The sequence below is a fragment of the Heterocephalus glaber genome, unplaced genomic scaffold, assembly GCF_053883595.1.
Source record: "Heterocephalus glaber isolate CG9 unplaced genomic scaffold, H.glaber_assembly_v1.0 deba00001608, whole genome shotgun sequence".
NCBI lineage: Eukaryota > Metazoa > Chordata > Mammalia > Rodentia > Bathyergidae > Heterocephalus > Heterocephalus glaber.
In genome coordinates this window covers 17382324-17401876 of record NW_028258379.1, presented here as the reverse complement: position 1 = coordinate 17401876, position 19553 = coordinate 17382324, and the positions used below count along the sequence as shown (strand labels likewise).

General features: G+C 53.9%; 1 protein-coding gene across 2 annotated transcripts; it reads left to right on the top strand.

Annotated features, from left to right (window-relative positions):
- The first annotated feature begins 1607 nt into the window (after positions 1 to 1607).
- Positions 1608 to 16846, top strand: Ism2 (isthmin 2). Of its 2 annotated transcripts, XM_013065863.3 has the most exons (6): positions 1608 to 2414; positions 10154 to 10384; positions 12172 to 12520; positions 13786 to 13926; positions 14179 to 14262; positions 15336 to 16846. In XM_013065863.3, exons 1-6 carry the CDS (start codon positions 2277 to 2279, stop codon positions 15851 to 15853), a joined length of 1461 nt encoding a protein of 486 aa, XP_012921317.1. In that variant the 5' UTR covers positions 1608 to 2276; the 3' UTR covers positions 15854 to 16846. The 2 variants fall into 2 exon arrangements, with proteins under 2 accessions (XP_012921317.1, XP_087051252.1); XM_087195126.1 differs by lacking the exon at positions 14179 to 14262 and having other exon boundaries at positions 2200 to 2414.
- The last annotated feature ends 2707 nt before the right edge of the window (positions 16847 to 19553 follow it).

Below are 19553 nucleotides of genomic sequence, written 5' to 3'. Positions count from 1 at the left end.
GCAGATAACCCAGGAAGATATACTGCATGTAGACAATGCACAGTTTTTCACAATGCACATTGTTTGTTCTTCTCTTACACCGGAGGAAATTAGTGTTGGAAAGGATCTGTATCGTGACAGTGGTGGTGGTCACATGGGGTGTTTACATTTGTTAAAACTCACTAAACTGGGCCAGGGATTTAGCTCAGTGGTTTCGCCTCCTGCCTTGCAAGCACGAGGATCCGAGTTCGATCCTCGGTACCAAAAAAAAAAAAAAACCTCACTGAACTGTACACTTAAAATGAGTACTTTGTCATAGGTAAATTATCTATGAAGCTGATTAAAAAATAACTAGTTCCATGGGGTTGGGGGTGCAGCGGGAACAAGCGTGGAGGCAGCAGGACCCACTGCTCTTCCTGCCGCCAGGCAAGGAACCCGGGGCTGAGGAGAGTCCTTGTGACTGACACAGAGATGGGTGCTCAGGAACAAATGAACTCATTAGCTTCAAATTCTGAGTTTAATCTGGTGGAAGGCGTCAAAGTGTGGTGAAAAGACAAACTATTAGGCTAGATATGAGAGTATTCTAACCAAAAGCGAAAAGAGAAACCGTGAAAAGGAGTAAGGCAAGTTTGCACTGAGTCTCATAAATGTCATACAGTACAGCAAGTGCTGTTCAAAAGCTGGGTTTCTGTGGGCCCAGGGATCTAGCTCAGTGGTTCTGCTGCCTGCCTCACTAGCGCAAGGACCCGAGTTCGATCCCTAGTACAAAAAAAAAAAAAAGCTGGGTTTCTGTGGGCTCACATCTCCGTGCTTGCCACGACGTACTGGGCACCTCTTGAAAGTGGAGCCACACGAAACTGCCAGCGTTCAGCCCTTTTGATCAAATCATGGCAACTTCACATTGTTTGTGCTCATGTGAGGTCTCTACATGGGTTCTCATTTCCTCCTCACGCTTGTGAGGTGGGTAACGGTCCTCCTCCCCATATTGGACGAAACCATTTGTCCAATAATGTCACCCACTTAATAACTGGCAGAAGTAGGATTCAAACCCTACTGGCCAACCTCAGATGCAGATTTTCACCTTCCCATGCACCATTCAGAGCACTGCCGGCTGCGTCCTAGGTTGTGCACAGGTTTTTATTTTTTAATTTTTTGCAACAGGGTCTTGCTCTGTAGTTCAGGCTGGCCTCAAACTCACAGCAATCCACCTGCCTCAGCCCAAGTGCTGAGAAAGGTGTGTGCCACGGTGCCCAACGCCAGCTCCTCTGTTGTGCTTTTGAGGACAGGAGTACCTGCAGAAAACGGAAGGTCCCCTCAAACCTTCACTCTGGCTCCCCCAGATCCCAGCAGTTCAACCCCCATGGTTGGGCTCCTGGCCACCCTCTCCTCCACGGTCCAGGGAACATGAACCCTGAGTCCCCCTCCAGCTCCCTCATCCGGCCCCTTGGTAGGCAACTCCCTGACTGCCCCATCCTGGCCGCTGGGATTAGCACTGCCCTTCATTCTTGCTCTTGGCCACAGCTCAGGTTTTACTCAAGAGGAAGGCAGGCCATTGTTATGCTGCCCCGCGTGGCCTGCCAGGAGCATCCCTACAGGGAGTCCCAAGGGCCTGCAACTCGGTGACACCAGGCTGCAGGGCGGGGTCAAATGACCACTCCCCTCACGGCTGTCTCTCCACTGTCCTTCTGGGGTTTTAGCCTCACACCTGAGTCTCAATTTATTCCTGGTTTTTAAAGTGCAGGGATCCAGGAACAGCAGGTGTGGGTCCCCGCCTCCAGCAGCAGCACTGGACGAGCCCTGCGGGAGTCTTCCCCAGGCTTCCTTCCAGAGCAAACCTACCTCGGTGCACACACGCACACCCCAGGATCCGAAGTCCCCTGCTACTTGCCCCGCGCGAGGCCAGGCCAGTTCCTCCCCGGTCTGGGCGCCGTCGGGGAACGGGAGTGGGGCCGGACCCTCCCCGCCCAGCAGGGGTCGCCGAGCGCGCGGAGCTGGACAGCGGCGGGAGGCAACTTCCCCGGGACAGGAATTCGCTTGGGGCCGCGACGGCAACAGCGCCTGGGACTAAGGGCGGCGAGGCGGCCAGATCAAAGGAGCCGACCCGAGGCCAGGACGCGCCCGGGAAGCTGAGGGGCCCCTCCGGGAAGGGCGGGAACGCGCGGGCCGCGGAGAGAACGCGCGAGGCGCGTGCCCCTCGCCAGGTCCCCCGGGCGCGCGGCTCTCCAGCCCTGCAGGGGGGCGAGGCGAGCGCGCCCAGGCCGGCCCTAGGCGCCGCGGGCTGCGGCCGGAGCGACACGATGCATGCCTTCCCGGGCCGAGCCGCCCTCCTGCTCCGCGCTGTGCTGATGGCTGCGCTGCTGGCCGCGGGCCCGGGGCTCCCCCTGAGGAAGCGGGGCCCGGGACCCTGGCCCAGAAGCCAGGCGAGGCTGACGGAGGTGAGCGGGGCCTGCGGGGTCCTCCGGCTCCGGCTGCGCGAGGAGGGGGCGGGGGGTCTGACAGCCACCACCGGGGGAGGGCGGCAGAGGCGTCCGACAGCCAGGTGCACCGTGCCCCCCAGGCCAGCCTGGGCACAAAGTTCTTTCAAGCGACGAGTGCGGTGGGCCGACACCCGCAGTGGCCAGGTTTCCTCTTGGTCCGCCCTGCCCCGGGCACCTGGTGCTCTGAGAGGAACTCAGACCTCTGCTTGGAGGAGGGGGATTGGGTCTGCTGAGGTTCGAAGGGTCAGGTGACCTACCCACCCCTGCGTGCATCCTCTTAATTCCGCTCTGCAGCGGATTTGAGCCCCTTGGAGTGTGAACTGAGGTAAGCCGAGGTAGTAAGTGGGCTTCTCCACCTTGCTGGGTGCGGGTCGTCAGCAGGGCCATCTACATGCTTGTGTGCTTGCTAAGACTCAGTGGGATACTTTCCCAGTGGCCTGTGGGTTGGCTTTGGAGCTGTAAGGCCCAGGAATGAGCTGGGAAGGTGGCACTGGCCATGGCGAGAAACTATGTTTTGTCCAGTTCTGTTTCCTGCCCCTGTGAGGGTAACTGTCCAGCCTGATGCCACCTGGATTGGGGTGGACATTCATCCCCTGGACACTTATGTTTAAGAAGGGGCCTGTCTGCTGGGTGGTCTCCGTCCTGGGTTCTGCTTTGCCCTGAGCTGTTCTGAGAGGAGACTAGACTCGTTCTTTCCATACTCGAGACAGGGACACTGCGGAGCCTGGACAGCCTGCAGGACACCTGAGATGGTGAATGCCAGGAGCCAGAGCTCCGGCCTTGCTTGTAGCTCCAGGCTCCTGAAACCCTCCAGTCAGCTGGGCAGTGGACCAGTGTTTCTGCCCTGTTGAGGAGACTTTTTGATTTGTTTTTCCTGTGTCCTCCATCCCCTGTAAAACTTTATGTGTGATGGCCTTTTGGAATGTCACAAACTGTTGTCATATCTGATAACATATCCCCCACCCCCACATCCCATTTTACCCCTGTGGAGAATGCACCTTGTAGGCCAGGATTTCCCCACCTTGGTGCTACTGCCTGTGTCCTCTAATTCTTTGTCGAGGCTGCTGTCCTATGAGTTGCAGGGTGTTTGACAGCATCCCTAGCCTTGACCACAGGCCAGATGTGGCCACATGTTTCCTGAGGGACACACACCTCCTCTCCCCATGGCTGGGAACCACTGCTTCGGAGAAATTCAGAGGCCTCTGATGAGCTCCACCCTCCAGGTGGAGATAACAGTGGCCAGTGGCGTAGTTAGTTCAATTGGCATTGTTTCTGCTCACTTGGTATAATAAATACTTTACATTTTAGCTCTTATCAATTTGTATTGTAATTAATTTTTGTATGTTTACCAAATCTTCCTTCAAGGAAATCAACCTAGAGGATGAGCTCTTTCAGAGCCAAAGACACATCCTCAGCCCCAGATAGGGCCTGCAGAGCCCTCAGAAACACCTAAAAGCAAATTAATTCCACGAGGGAAAAACAGACAGGGAGCCAAGTGTGGTGGAGCACGCCTGTAATCCCAGCACTCAGGAGGTCAAATTGAGGCAGGGAGATCGCTGTGAGTTTGAGGCCAGCCTAGGCTAAATAGCAAGTTCAAGGCCAGGCTGAACTACATAGCAAAACCCTGTCACAAACAGACAAAAAACCCCAAAACTACAGAGCCCAGTGCCCGAGGTTCTAGTCCCAGCAGGTCATTAATGCACATGTGACTGATTCATCTTGGATGCTTTCCTCACTTTGTTTGTTTGTTTGTTTGTTTTGAGACAGAGTCTTACTATGTAGCTCAGATTGGCCTCGAACTCACTATGCAACCTAGACTGGCCTCAAATGCAAGCAATCCTCCTGCCTCAGCCTGCTTTTCTCACTTTTAAAGAGCCCTTCCAGCTCTTACTAGTGTTCTACAAGTCTGTGTGGTTTCATAGCAAAGGTGTTCACTCAAGCATCCTGAGAGAATGCAGACTGCTGTTCTAGGGGCTCAGGAATCAGTGACCACCCCAGAAACCTTTATGAGACCTGAAGAACCAACCCCCTTGTGCCATAGCCCCTCAGCCTAACAGTGGAGGATGACCTAGAGGAAGTGCACATTCTCTCGGCCTCCCAGAGCCCATGCCACTTAGCTAACACAAGATGGGCATTCTCCCCATTTTCCAGGAGAAAAACTTTTAAAGTTAAAATTGGGAAGTTAAGCCCGGATGGGAGCCAGGTCTATGTTATAAAGAGCTACAAAGGGGACCTTATGGTACTTTTTTTTTTTTTGGAGACAGGGTCTCGCTGTGTAGTTCAGGCTGTCCTTGAGCTCACTGTGTACCCTAGGCTGGCCTCGAACTCACGGCAGTCCTCCTGCCTCAGCCTCCTGAGTGCTAGGATTACAGACGTGCACCACCATGCCCAGCCTTATGGCACATCTTTACATTGTATACACCAGGCTGGTCATCTGAAGTCTGGAAAAGAATTATTAGCCTCGTGGACAAATTGTGCCACCTGACTCCGGGTAGGCATGTTGCTGAGCCTCAGTTTATTCCCATGGTAAAATGAAAATGAGCACCCACTCAGGTCAGAGCACAGGGTGGGACAGCACTGGGCACATGGGAGGCATTGTCATTACCAGGGCAGGGGCCAGGCAGTTGGCTGGGTGCTGGACAGGCAGAGTGACAGGTCTCTGCCTTAGGTTCCAGTTGAGGTTAGAACAAAATACAGAGCATTTTGCATGTCTTGCTTTGTTATTCTCCTTTGAGGGATGAGGAAACTGGCAGCAGGCCCAATAACAGACCCAAGGTTAATGTGTAGTAAGCCAGGATCCAAACACTGCTTGGTAAGCCTGGCTTCCCCACCTAGGTAGGCAAATTGGGGTAAGAGAAAAGGCAAGGAAGAGCTAGGGACTTGGTGTCCCAAGGATGGCAGAGGTTAAGGGCAGGCAAGAGAACTGAGCGAGGACAGCTCTTCCAGGCTGCAAGAACCGAGCCTCACTGAAGGTCCCCATGTCAGCAGGGTCGGGGCAGGGATTTTGTCGCCTGTTTGAGAGGATGGACCGAGAGAAGAACTGAATTCAGAGGAAGAAGCCTGAGAGACCCCACAGCCCGCAGGGTGTCAGGCCCGTGGAAGGGAGTGCAGTCGGCAGGGGGAAGCAGGGACTGGATTGTGGGAGCGGCTGAGTGGGAAGGTCGCCCAGCTGGGTGTGCTGCACCAAGAAGCCCTGTTTCCCGAAGGCTGGTTTGCTTGGCTGGGGTCTTTCTCTCCCAGCCCACATCAGGGAGCTCCACCCAAGCCTGTGTGAGCTGTGGCCTTGCTGGGGAGCCTCATCCTCCCGCGGTTCAGCTTGACCTCTCCTCTCCCTCTAGACTATCTTCTGTCTCAAGGCTGGGGAACACAAGAGAGCTGGACGAGGGGGGAAGAAAGGAAAAGACAGGAACGGAGGCCCAGATACCTGGCTGCTCAGTGGCCCTGCAGGTCCCCACCTCTCTGGGTCTCAGCCTCCCAGGCTGTTGCTTCCTCTCCTTCACCCTCCCACAGTCATTGCAGGATCAAAGGGAAAGATGGATGTGAAAAGTAGGGCAGCGTTCTGTTCATTGAGCACCACAGGGTAGCAGGCAGCAAATGGGAGCTTGCAGCCCCTGCCTGGAGTTAGCAAAGCAAGAGAGTGAAAAACAGACTCTCTGGACAGACCAGGGCCCCAAATCCTACTCTCCAGCCCCGAGCTGTGTGACCCCAGGCAAGTTACTTCACCTCTCTGATCCTTGGTGCCTCATTGATGAAATAAGGATGATGCTAGTACTTGGGCAAAGGAGGGTAGAGAGGATTCAATGAGTCTGTTCATACAGGGTGCTCAGCAGGACTCGATACATAGCTGGTATTTCAAGATGGGAACAGCAGGACATTAATCCCAAAGTGAGGCCTTGTGCAGGCACACAGGCTGCACACTATGGAACCGGCCCTGTGCTGGGAACAGTGTGCTCTGCCGCCGCTGTTCTTGTTATGGTGAGGCACCTTGAGGTCTCCACTGGGTGCCAGAATACAGGGTTAGAACAGGATGTACCAACCGGCAGGAGCTGATGGGGAAATCCAGCCCCCCTCCACCTCCACCCTTGTCCCGGGCCTGGCCCAAGGGCCACTTGCTGGGAAGGCCGGCCTCTGTCCCCTCCTGGGAGGCCGGAACGACTGAGCACTGAGCGACTGATCGTGCAGCCTGATTCCTTGGGACGGCCCTGGCCCTTAGTCACTGGGGCTGCGGGGAGGGAAGGGAGGAGAAGGGTGGCCTGCACCTGGCAGCTGGATGCTGCTCCCCCGAGTGAGTTCCTGACCCCTGAGGCCCAGAGGAGGGAAACCCAGGAGCCGTGAGGGCTGACTCAGGGTAGCAAGGCCCCATCACACAGTAATCGGAACTGTTATGCTCCTGGAAACAGCGGGTCAGGGCTGCCTGGCCAAGCCTGGGAGGGCAGGGTGTGTGCGTGCGAGTGTGCAGGCGTCTGTGTGTCTGACAGAGAGGCAGAGACATTGGGAACTGCTGGGGGGTGACACCGCCTCCTAAAAGAATGGAGTTGGGGATTTGCACCTGGAACGCAGCACGAGGGAGGAGGTGGCCTCATGGGGTCGGACAGGTGCTCCTAACCAGGCCAGAGCATGTGCATGAGGATCCATCGGCACAGAGATTCAAATCACACCGGAATAAGACGTGCAGGGCTAACCCAGTGCTGGCCAGGGGCTGCTCCTGTCTCCTCTTTCCACTCTGAGAACCGTCTGTCACCACCTCTAGGTAGCGTGCATTTCCATGAGCAAGCCCTCAAAGTTGCCCCTGCTGACTCCTGGTTCCCAGAGGGAAAGCAGGCAGTAACCGGCCCGAGCAGATGAGTTGGGATTTGAACCCAGGGCATGTGGACTCCAATCTGTACTCATCACGGCCACATTCAGTGCCGGACACGATGATGAAAGTGGTGGTGTCTTGTGAATGCAGAGGGCGCTCGCGTGTGAGCGTCACCACCCTGAGAGGGTGTGCGGCTCAGTGCATGGGTGACGAGAGTGTGCGGACCTGAGTTTGAATCCCAGCTCTGTTATTGTGACCTTACCTGAGTCCTTTGCCCTCCGTTTACCCAGCACTGATTGATTGTGCTTCTACAATGTGCCAGGCACCGTGCTAGACACTGGGGACAGTCAACAAAGCAGACCAAAATTCCTGCCTGCACAGACAGCTGTTCTAGCAGGCACGAGTGTCAGGGCAGGTGGAGCCGAGCCCAGGCTCAGAGGACCAGTTGGGGTCATGGCTCCATATCTGCCCACATCCCCCAGGCCTGCGTCCGGTACCCAGGGTCCAGTTGCCTGAGGGCTTTCACTGGCTGTGGCCTGCTACTCCTCGCCCCCCGGAAGTGCTGGAGAGCAGGTCCTCTCCCACCCAGCAGTCTTCCTCCAGTGACTGGCAGGGTTGGTGCCTAAATACCCGGGATAACAGACAGAGGACCACACCAGCTCCCAGAGGCACCCAGTGGGAGTGAGCCTCGGCTGCCCACCACGGCCCCAGGCCTGATGGTCACTCTTTATTAGTCACCTCCCACCACCTGCTGGCATCTCCTGGGATCACCTACCGAGGGAACACCTGAGACAGGATGTCCCCTGTTCCTTTGCACTCCCAGGAGTTCCCTGGTGGCTGCTGCCCGGAGCAGGAGGCTCCTGGGGTAGGCAGCTGGGGCCTGGGCCAGGACTCCTCGGGCCTTTGCTTATCTTATGCTCCAACCAGGCAGCAGTCTGCAGAGAGGCAGAGGAGGACTGGAAACGAGCATTGTGGACAGAGGGCCCCGGCTCTGCTCTTCCCTGTCGTTGTTCCCACTTTGCAGGTGAGGAAGCTCGCAGAGTTTATGTCTCCTGCCAAGGCCCCACAGGTCGCAGAGACTCAGGCAGCAGGGCTCTAACTCAGCACTGATTGCTTCTGGGCTGGAGAATTCTCGTTGGGTTGGACTGTCCTGGGGCAGCGTCCCCAGCCTCCGCCTTCTAGGTGCTAGTAGAACCCCCTCCTGTTGTGACACCCACAGATCTCCCCGAGCACTTCTAATATCCCCTGGTGAGAGCCATCAAGTCACCACTGCACTGCCTGGCGAGGGCAGCCAGACCAGCCTGAAAGGCTGCCTGTCCCTGACGCCGCAGGAGCCTCGGGGACAAGCACCCGGGACCATAGAAAAGGAGGCGAAGGGAGGGGAGACAAAAGTCTGAATCTCTTTTTCCAACTTTGCCAGAAGAAAGTCCGTGAGAATGAGAAAGTAGACTGACTGAGCAACTGGTCTGTAAAAGGGACTCCCGGTCCTCTCACCTGCAGCCTTACAGTGCAAAGGTGGAGTGTGACCTGGGGCCAAGGCCGCCCAGTTCAGATCCTGGCTTTACCACTAAATGTCTGTGTGACTTCAGCTGAATTACTTGTCCTCTCTGTGCCTTAACTGCTGATCGTCCATAAAAAGGGGATGGCTCCTAGCACCTACCAGTAAGGATTGATGGGAGGATGCAATGAGTGATTACGTATTTAGAATAGTGCCTGGCACCTAGTAAATGCTATGGGAGTGCTTGAGAAATAAAATCTGACATTCCTTCCCAGTAGCAATTATCATCTTTATTTATTTATTATTTATTTATTTTGGTACCAGGGATCAAACTCAGGACCTTGCGCTTGTGAGGCAGGCGGTGGAACCACTGAGCTAAATTGCCAGGTCATCTTTATTTTAATTTGTTTTTTGTTTGTTTGTTTGTTTGTTTGGGGGTTTTTTTGAGGCAGGGTCTCGCTGTGTAGTCCAGGCTGGCCTCGAACTCATGGCAATCCTCCTGCCTCAGCCTCCCAAGTGCTGGGATCACAGGTGTGCTCCACCACACCTGGCTTATCATCTTTATTTTGGATGTGAGGAAATTATAACATTGGAGTTAATAGGAGGTTGAGCTGGCATTTGGACCCAAGCTTATGTGAGAGTGTTTTCAGCTGTACCGTGCTGCCCCAGGGATGGGGACAGGAGTGGGTCACAGCTGAGATCCTCCTGCTCAGGGCCCTCAAGATCCCTGAAGGCAGGCCTGGAAGGGGCTCTTTCTGCCCTGTCATAGGGATCTGGCAAACCCTGGGCCAGGCCTTTCTCTTACTCTCTAAACTGAAACAAGGACAGTCCTGGTGTGGGCGCTGTGGCCGGTGGCTGGCGGTGGGGATGCGTTCACCAACAGCCGTACAAGCAGCCTGGAGTGGGGAGATGCCAAACAGTACAGCCCCTGTGTGGATGGCTCAGTCAGGGCAGGTGACATGCTGAGAGGCACGACCAGCCATATTCCGGGGACTTCCTGCTCTGACTTGTGGGGATACACAGCGGGGAAAGAGGACAGGCTGAGGATTTCCGAGCAGGTAGTATGCAAACAGCACATCAGACCCACTGTCTTAAACAGCTCTTTCCTGTCTGGGTTCTTCATCGGTAGCACAAGGAGGCTGAATTGTGCTAATCCTTCTTTCCTGTCTCATGTGGGCATCTGTAGATACAGTGCTTTGCGAACACAGTCCACGTCTGCCCAGCTACACCTCACTTCTCTGCCAGGACCATTAAAGCAGGCAGCGTTTAGATTCACGTTCAGCATACACCCTCCTGGCAGGGCTAAGTCACAGGGCACATGTGTGACACAGTCAGACCCTGGGGCTCCTGAATCCTCCTGCCCAGCCTCATCCCTGTCCTTGGCCTTCCCTCTCTCCCCAGACCCCAACCTCCCTCCCTGGGGAAGAGAAGGCGCCGCTGCTGCTCCCCAGAACCCACCTGCAGACCTTGCTGTGCAGGCACAAGTGCCAGACTCTTCCCGAGCCAGCAGCCGTAGCCCCGGGTGAGGGCACACCTCCCAGGACCCTGGAGGACACACCTTTGCTGCTGGAGCTGCAGAAGCTGCCAGGATTGGCTAACACAGACTTGAGCGCCCCAAACCCTAACATCCAGGTGAGACTTTAGACAGGCCGTCTGGAGAGGAGCAGGGCTGGGGTTCAGCCTGTGCTGTGTCCCTTCTGGCCCGGAATAGGGGGTGAGGCTCCTGTTGGGGGGAGCGCCTGCCCCTCCACTTTCTAGCTGCCAGCCTTGAGGAAGTCTCAGCTCTCTGAGCCTTGTAAGGGACAACAGCACCAACCAGGCAGGGCTGGTATGAGGACTGAATGAGGGGGAAATGTGTACCTTGTCACCTGCGAGCGTTCCACTCAGGAAATACAGGAGAGAGGCCTCTGAGGAGGGCTGAAAGTCTGGTCCCCACCCAGTCGCATCCCCTGACTGCAGGCCCCTGAAGAAGGTGTTCAGTACAGAAAGAGGTGGGCTGGCAGCATGGGGACTCCTACCCACCAGGAGCATGGTCCCAGAGCGGAAGCCCGAGCGGGGGTTAGAATTCCAGCTACACACCCACTGGCCTGTCCTGAAGCTCTGAGGGTGGTGATTCTGCCTGTTCACCTAGCAGTGCAGTTTGCAAATATAAGAAAGGGAGGGAGAGGAAGAGAGAGCCACAAAAGTGTAGAACATAACATTCTAAAAGTGTTTTAAGCCAGCCGCGGTGGTCCCTGCCTACCAGCACTCCTAGAAGGCTGAGTCAGGAAGATGGCAAATTCAAGCCCAGTTTGGGTAACTTAGTGACTGGGCAAGATCCTGTTTCAAAATAAAACAAGGAAAGGGCTGTGTGTGTAGCTCAGTGTGAAGGCTTTGAGTTTCATCTCTAGCACTACTCCCAAAATAATTGTTGTAAAGTGCATCTAAAAAAAAGTCCCCCCCCCATATATATACACACACACCTATAAACATGCAAAAAACTAGGTTATCTGTCAGTAATGGAATATAGGTGATTTTCACTTTCTTCTTTTTTTGATATTTGTGTGTGTTGAATAGTGAGAGGGAGAAGTTTTTTCCTCTAACACCCACACATACATTTATTACACAACTGGCATTGCAGATGGATAAAGAAAGGGGGACTTTGCAACACTTTTTATTTTTTGAGACAAGGTCTCACTATGTAGTCCAGGCTGGCTTCGAATTCGCTATGGAGCCCAGGCTGGCCTCAAACTTGGGGTGATCCTCTTCCCTCAGCCTCCGAGGACCGGGCTTACAGGTGTGCGCCCCCACCCCCAGCTTACCACATGTTTCTCTGGAGCAATTGTTTACCTATCTGGAAGATTAAATATGACTTGCTCTATATACAAGATTAAATTCAGATGGATTAAATATATGTAAAAGCAAGCATATAAATGGTTTTCAGGAAAATATTCATTTACTTCTTAATGTTTTTTTTTTCACCAAAGTTTGGTCAGTGTCCTATTACTTGACAGTAGACAAAACTAATGTTTTTAAAGTTAAATGATTTATTTTATTTATTCCTCCTGCTTAATGTGGGTAGAGAGCTCCTCCCAAGGGCTGCTTGGAGATTTGATCTTTGCTCTCGTTTTCCAGCCTTGTCCTAAAGAAATGGAAGAAATGTGTGTGGCAGAACCAGAATTCAAAGCCAGCTTCCCTTAAACTAGGGGCTCTCATCAGTGGCCCAAGCTGAAACTGCCAGGTCTGCCCTCGCCCCAGACTAGTTACATCTGTACGAGGGGCTGGGAGTCAGGAGTCTCCCATGTGCCCCGCACACCCTGAGAGGTCAAGGTCCAGACAGATGACACGTGGCTGGAGGCAAAGCTGGGCTCTGGCTCCTGCGCTCTCCTTGGAGTCCTGCTCTGAGGCACCCCCTGCCTTTGGTGTCTGTCTCCCTGCAGGTGACCATCGAGGTAGTGGAGGACCCACAGGCCGAGGTGGAGATGGACCTGCTGGCCGAGCCCAGCAATCGCTGGCCCCAGGGCGCTCCTAGGTGGCTGACCACCAAAGAGCTCTTCTGGCCCCTCTTCTGGAGCTACCTGGAGGGTGAAGAAGGAGCCACTGGCCTCAAGGGAGGAGCCCCAGGGGAAGAGGAGGAAGAGGGAGAGGAGCAGCACCTTGCAGAGCACGGGGAGCCTGAGGACCAGGAGGACAAGGAGGAGGAGCTGTGGTCCAGTGGGGCCACACATGGCTGGGACCAGGGCTGGCTGGGCCAGGGGGACTGGGCCTTCAAGGAGCCAGATAGCTACGGTGAGCACTCCAGCCTGGTATCCCTGGCTACTGCCCTCTGCCCTAAGCTGAAGTGGCAGCGCCCTTAGGGCTGAGGGTTTCCCCGCAGGGGAGCTGGGGAGGCCAGGAGCTTAGACACCATCATCAACTCCAAAGTGACATCACCAGAAGCTTGCAAAACTGGGGCTTTTTTTTGCCGGAGAGGTAGCTCAGTGGCGCCGCACCTGCCTGGCAAGCGAAAGGTCCTGAGTTCAATTACTGGTACAAAAACACCAAAACAAAACAAAACAAAAAACCCTGGGGTTTTTGTTTGTTTTCCCAACAATATTTGACCCTCACAAGATCCCCTAAGCAAAAGACAGTTGTTAATATTATATATATTTATATCTATTGGTTTCCAGCAAATTGAGGAATATTAATCTTATCACTCACAGCTGATCTCATTTTCAAACTATGTGGATTTTAGTCCTGGCTCTGCCGCTTACCAGCTGAGTGACCTTGGGCAAGCTACTTAACCTGTCTGTGCCTCAGTTCCTTCCTCTATAAAAATGGAGGATGGCACAGGCTTCACTACATATGTTGGTTGGGAAGAGTACTAAATGAGTTAGTATACATAAAATGCCAGCATTCAGCCAACCCCAGCCACTTAGTGAGACCCTGCCCTTAGTGGGGATGTAGTTCAGCGGTGCCAATGCCTGCCTGACAAGCACAAGGTCCTGAGTTTGATCCCGAGTACTGGAAGAAAAAAAAATGTGAAAAGAGGGCCAGGGATTTAGCTCAGTGGTTCTGCCCCCTGCCTTGCAAGCCCAAGGTCCTGAGTTCGATCCCCGGTACCAGAAAAAAAAATGTGAAAAGGGTAGGGGATGTAGCTCAGTGATAGAGTGCCCCTGGGTTTCATCCCCAGCATCCCCAGCAGGGCAAAACAAAGAAAGAACTGTAGCTCAGAGATGTAGGGGGTCTTGCCTGAGGTCACACTGATAGAGGTCAAGTGCTTCCAGCCCAAATATCTTTTCTTATTCATGGTTCTGTTGGCCCAGAATGAGTGGCTGGGGTTTGTGCCATTCCTGGAGAGCCACTGACACATTTGCACAGGTTGTTCACTGCACAGGGGTACCCAACTGAAGGAGTAGGTAGGGGCAGAAATCCTGCCCATGTGTTTTATACTAGGCTGAGAGCCCTAGCAACATGGGCTGCAGCCAGCTGGGGAAGGGGCGCTTTTTACTAATTTGCACCAATGTTTCCTGTGGGCTGTATGCACTCACACCTGGCTTTCTGCCTTGACCCAGACTATGAGCCTCAGGAAGAGTGGAGCGCCTGGTCTCCTTGCAGTGGGAGCTGCAGCAGCGGCAGCCAGCAGAGGACTCGGCCCTGTGGCTACGCCTGCACTGCCACTGAGTCCCGTGTCTGCAACCTGGCCCCCTGTCCTGGTGAGATGAGCCCCAGGCCTTGCATCAGAGTGGTTGATATGACTTAGACTCTGGCTTTCAGCCCCTGGGTGTGGGGCCCTTGCAGGAGGGGTGGTCTTGAGGAAAGGGATGCAGGAAGCTCTAATATGGTGGTCCTGTCCCAGACCTATCCCAGCCACTGTGGGCACCCAGAGCGCAGTAAGGGCTGGGCTTCCCCACTGGGAGCACGAGGTGCCCTGGGGTGCCACAGCTTGGCCTCCTCTCTTCCCAAAGGCGCTGAGGACGAGGACACCTTGGGCTTCCCCAGTGAAGGGTGGCAGCCCCTGGCCCACAGTGCTATGGACATGCTTGGCCCAGGTCAGTGGGGCAGGGGAGAGCCCGGTGGGGGGAGAACCCTTCTCAGGCGGGTGGGGTTCCGCCGGCGACGGCAAGAGCCAGGCCTCCATCCATCTGGCATTTCTGAGCCAGGCCCACTGGTTTCCCAGGCCATGCTCCTCCAGAGAAGGCCGTCATGATGGCAGCCACAGAGCTTGGAAACCCTCGGGGGTGTTTGTCTTCCCTGGCAGCAGGACAGGAAAGGGACATTCCAACTTCTTCCTTTTTGGAGGTTTCTGGGGAGGGGAACGCACTGCTCTCAAAAATGGGCCAGGTCCCAGACTTCAGGACCACTCCTTCCAGGCAGTTGGGAGTCTGTGTCTCTTGGTCTCACGGCGCCCCCCAAGGCAGGCAGGCAGCAGCTGGAGGCGGGGGCACGCCTGACTACCGGGAGGATAGCACTGCGAAGCAGGCTCAAAGATCTGGGAACAAAAAGGAAGGGGCAGTTTACTCTGTGGCCAGAATCAGGGCCCGCGTTCTCCCAGGGAGAGAGGAGGAGGGCAGCATAGACAGAGGGAGCCCCCAGGAGCCAGGGACGGTGGAGGGCCGAGGCCGAGACAGCGGCACACACTTCTAATTCCAGCTACTCAAAGGCAGAGGCAGAGGGATTGAAGTTTGAAGCCAGCCTGGGCCACTTAGCAAGAACTTAGAAAACATAGAACAGAAAAAAACCAAGTGTGGATTACTGGATAATATATTTTAAAACACTTTCTTAATTGTTGATTAAAAACTGCTGCCTCTGACCCCACCTACCCCAGCCCCTTCCGTAAATCCCAGGGTCTTTCCCGCTGTCCAGCACCTGCCCAGCAGAGGGCCCCCAGAACACCACTCATTTTCAGTGACCATTTTCAGTGACAGCATCTTGCTTCAGGTGCCTGGCAGGTGTGGGGTTGGCCCTCAAGTGTCCCCAGCTCTGGTTTGAGTCCTTCCAGTCCTGTCCTTAGGGCCCGAAGCCATGCCTTTGTCTCCTCTCCCTGTTACCCAGAGCTTCCCCATGCCACCTGGAGGCTGGCACTCTGACCGGCTGCCCTCCCGGACCTCCTTGCCCTCTGCAGATGTGAACAGCTGTGAGAAGTGGCTGAACTGCAAGAGCGACTTCCTAGCCAAGTACCTGAGCCAGGTGCTGCGGGACCTGCCCAGCTGCCCCTGCACCTACCCCCTGGAGGCCGCGTCCAGGCCCGTGAGCCTGCAGGACGAGCACCAGGGCCGCAGCTTCCGGTGGAGGGACGCCAGCGGCCCGCGAGAGCGCCTGGACGTGTACCAGCCCACGGCACGCTTCTGCCTGCGCTCGCTACTGTCGGGCGAGAGCAGCACCCTGGCCGCCCAGCACTGCTGCTACGACGAGGGCAGCCGGCTGCTGACCCGCGGCAAGGGCGCAGGCGCGCCCGACCTGGTCAGCACCGACTTCTCCCCGGAGCTGCACTTCAAAGTGGACACGCTGCCCTGGATCCTGTGCAAGGGGGACTGGAGCCGCTATCACGCCGTGCGGCCGCCCAACAATGGCCGGGCCTGCACCGACAACCCCCCTGAGGAGGAGTACTTGGCCCAGTTACAGGAGGTCAAGGAATACTAAGGAAGGCTGCCAAGTTGACCGAACTCCCCAGCCCTTCTCCTCACCCTTGCCCAGACAACCGTGGGAGGTCGTCTGGCACTGCGTGTCCCCTGCCTGTGACCTCCGGGCAGGTCAGAGCCCCTGGGTGTGCTGTGGGGAAGGTGGATGGGTGTACAGAGCCCAGGGTCTGGGGGTGTGGTGGAAATGTGTGTACCCTCCTGTGTCTCAGGGCCTCCTCTCCTAACTACCCGGAAAAGCTACCACCCCCTGGGCTCTTCTGCCCTGGCTCTGCACATAGGGGTGGCCAGAGCATTCCAGACCCATCCTGATTGCCAGGAGCCGCTGTGAATCTCTCAGACCCCCATCCTGGCTGAGCCACCCATTTCATCTGGCCCTACAGCGGCCCCTTGCTGGGCCTGTACCTGGGTGACCACACTTCCTTGACAGGATGGTGTAGATGGCTCCTCTCATCCCACCCCTGCCATGCATCACTGCAGGAGAGGCGTCTTAGCCCCGAGCTGCCCTCTTCTGGAGGACACATGTTAGCCTGGCCTGAGTGGACAGACAGGCTGAGGCACACCCCAGGCAGGGAGTGGGTCACTCAATTCTGGTCCTTCATTGTTCAGCACCTTGTGTTCCGCCCAGTGGTAGGGATTTGCGGGGTTTGGGGTGGGCTCAGGAAGGTGTCATTTACCTGTGGTGACTGTAAACCAGAAATCCATTGGAGGGGCTGATTTGCAGCATTTGGGCAGTTTCTGTTGGATTTACACCACTGTGGTGTCTCTGAGCACACTGGTGCAGAATTGGGTGGAAAAAGCAGCTCTCTGAGCACATCCTGTTCCTCTTCCTGGCCTCCCACCATCACCCAAACCATACTTCCTTGCCTTTTAGGGGGCTGAGATGTAGAAGCCCCACCTGTCCCTGTTCACAAAAGCCTGCAAAAAGGTAAGGGACTTCTAGACAGCTGTCCTGAAGCTCTCTGGTATCCTCAGCAATAAAGCACTTTATTTTCCAGTTCTGTCTGATGAAGAACGGGGGTTGCATTCATAATTGCCCAGCCCACAGCTAGCTCCTTCCCCTGAAGTGGCTGGGCGGACAGCTCCTGAAATGCAGGGGTGAGCCTGTAACATCTGTAAAGGCCTGCCTTCAAGCCAGACAGGAGCTGGCTGGACCTCAGGGGCACATCACACTTAACTTTGGTCACACAGGTAAACTGCACTTGCTCCATAGGAAGGTGGTCTCCCAGTAATTAGCTGTGAGGGGTCGAAACAGAGCTGCCTAAAGGACTACACCTGTAAAATGAGAGGCACACCTGTATGCTGCCTTCGTTGGCATGCTGCCTTGCCAGATATTCCATTGTTTCCCTAGACATGTGAGGAAGGACAGAGGTGGGTCAGGAATCAGAGTGAAGGAAGCCCACCCCCAGAGAAGCTCAGAGAACCAGATGGTTCCCCTTCCCATCATACCTAAAGGTAAGTTGTTCGTCTGATCCTGGGCTACTAGAGCAACTAGAATATTAAAGGATCAGAGAAGGCAGGATCTCTATCACCAGGTAAAAACCAAATCCACACTCTTTCTGTTGTCCGAGAAATTCAGTAAGAGTGACACAGGGTTGGGATTGCAGTTTGATGGCAGTGTTTGCCCTGCATGTATATGGCCCTGCATTCGATCTCTAGCACCACATGCACACGAGATTAGCACCGGCATGTTTCACTTTTTTCTTTTTCTTGAGACTGAGGTCTTGCTGTGTTTCCCAGGCTGGCCTTGAATGCCTGGGTTCAAGTGATCCTTTCACTTCAGCTTCCCAAGTAACTGAGACTACAGGTACACCCCACTGTACCTGGCTTGTTTTCATTATTTTTTGGCAGAAACTTTAAAAAACAAATAACAAAGTAGAGACATCCCAGAGTCTGTATTTACAGAACTACAAATTCCCCTTCTGTCTAATAGAACTTACCTTGGATCTTAAATACACTGTCTAAATCAAATCAGTACTTAAAATCATAATGTAAGAGAGACACACACAAAACTGCTGCCATGTTAGGTCACAGATGAAAGAAACTAAAGAAAAAGGGGCAGGAAAGGAGTCTTGTAGGGGCTGTGAAGTAAATTAGCTCAGAAATAGTGTTTATTCAAGCTATGCAAAGGAGAAAGGGAGCCAGTACCGGTGGCTGCAGCTTAAGGAACACCTGTGCGTTGGGCTGGGAATTTAGCTCAGTAGTTCCGCCACCTGCCCTGCAAGTGCAAGGACCCGAGTTCGATCCCCAGTACCAAAAAAAAAAAAAAAAAAAGGAACACCTGTGTGAGAGAAGCACTAACAGAAGGGTCACTGAACCCAGGAAAAAGGACTTAGAGGGGCCAGTATCAGTCAGGAGGCCCATAAAATCAGAGAGGGTCCCTCCCACTCCCTTTTGGTCCAATGTCAGTCACCTCACTTGGTTAACCATGACCAGCTGTTCCTTTTGTCCCCAACACCAGGAGCTAATCCAGGGCCCAGCATCTAGAATGAACACCATTACACCAGTGTTTCTACCTTAACAAGATGGTTTTACCCAGTCTTCCCCCTCTTGTTCGCCTTATTAAGGGCCATAGGTGAGGCAAGACCAGTCAAACTGAATCTTACTGGGTTTAAAGGGTACAATCCTTGCCTGAGCCTGCTAACCTGTCTCCCGAAAGCGAATGTTTCAGAACTTCTGCCCCATTAGTCACAATAGGACCCTTGATGTGCTGCTTTGCTTCCTCCATTAGTTTGTTTTCTTTGCATGTTGACACGTGTCACAAAATGTATCCCTGGTATCAGAATCACCTGAGTTATTAAGATGCAGGTTCATGGGCTACATGACATGCCCACTGAGTAAGAATCTCTAGGAGTGGATCCACTTTTCTGCATTCAGCAGGTTTCCCCACATGGTTCTTAGATGTGGAGAACTGTTGGTGTAAGCCAGTGTTTTGAAATGTCAGTTCTGGTTTAAGGAAAAACACTTGGGTTGTGAGTTCACAAGTCAGCAAGCACCAGCTGCTAAAGGCCACCAGGCTCTGGTGCTCCCACATACATCATCTGAAATGCTTTCACAAGGTACTAATCACATCCATTTTACAGATAAGAAATTTGCCGAATTGGTTAGGAAGTGGAATGTTTAATATTCAAACCAAGTCCAGGGTTTTATTTTTAGCAGCACCATTCTGCTTTTTTAGATTCAGATGGCTAACTGAAATATTATCAGTAAGATGGTAGTGACAGCACTGAATAACCATTTGGTTCTGGAGATGAACGCTGTTACTGAGTGTCACGTGACCCTGGTCAAGCCAGTGCTCTGGCATTTACTAAGGTGTTGTAATCTCTTCACATTTTCTTCAGCGTATTCTGTAACTGTTAACTTGCCAGGGTTCCAATTTTTTGTCAGTGATCTCTTTGTTGATTTGACTCAAGTTGTCCCAGTTTTTAATTGAAAAATGTAGTTTTATATCTCTAGGAGGCAAATGTAATGCCATATTAGGTGCCAGTGAATTCAGTCCAGCACTCATCTGCGTAAGTCAAGCCAAAGAGGGCTTTTAGGGGTCTAGGTGACCCAGATCACAAGTTTAAAGATTTTAACTACATTTTGGCCAAGTCAAGTAGGATTAGCTTGCAGGTCTGCCACTTAATAAAACAGGCAAAAATAGACGAGGCAAATAGCTGCAGCTGAAGGAGGTAGTAGTCTGACTTAGAGGGCACTGACTC

Excerpts from the sequence above, each read along its gene's own strand:
- Ism2 (XM_013065863.3), top strand. The coding sequence starts at position 2,277 with ATGCATGCCTTCCCGGGCCGAGCCGCCCTCCTGCTCCGCGCTGTGCTG. Across the intron at positions 12,521-13,785 it reads CAAGGAGCCAGATAGCTACG|ACTATGAGCCTCAGGAAGAG; the intron begins GTGAGCACTCCA and ends GCCTTGACCCAG. Across the intron at positions 13,927-14,178 it reads CAACCTGGCCCCCTGTCCTG|GCGCTGAGGACGAGGACACC; the intron begins GTGAGATGAGCC and ends CTCTTCCCAAAG.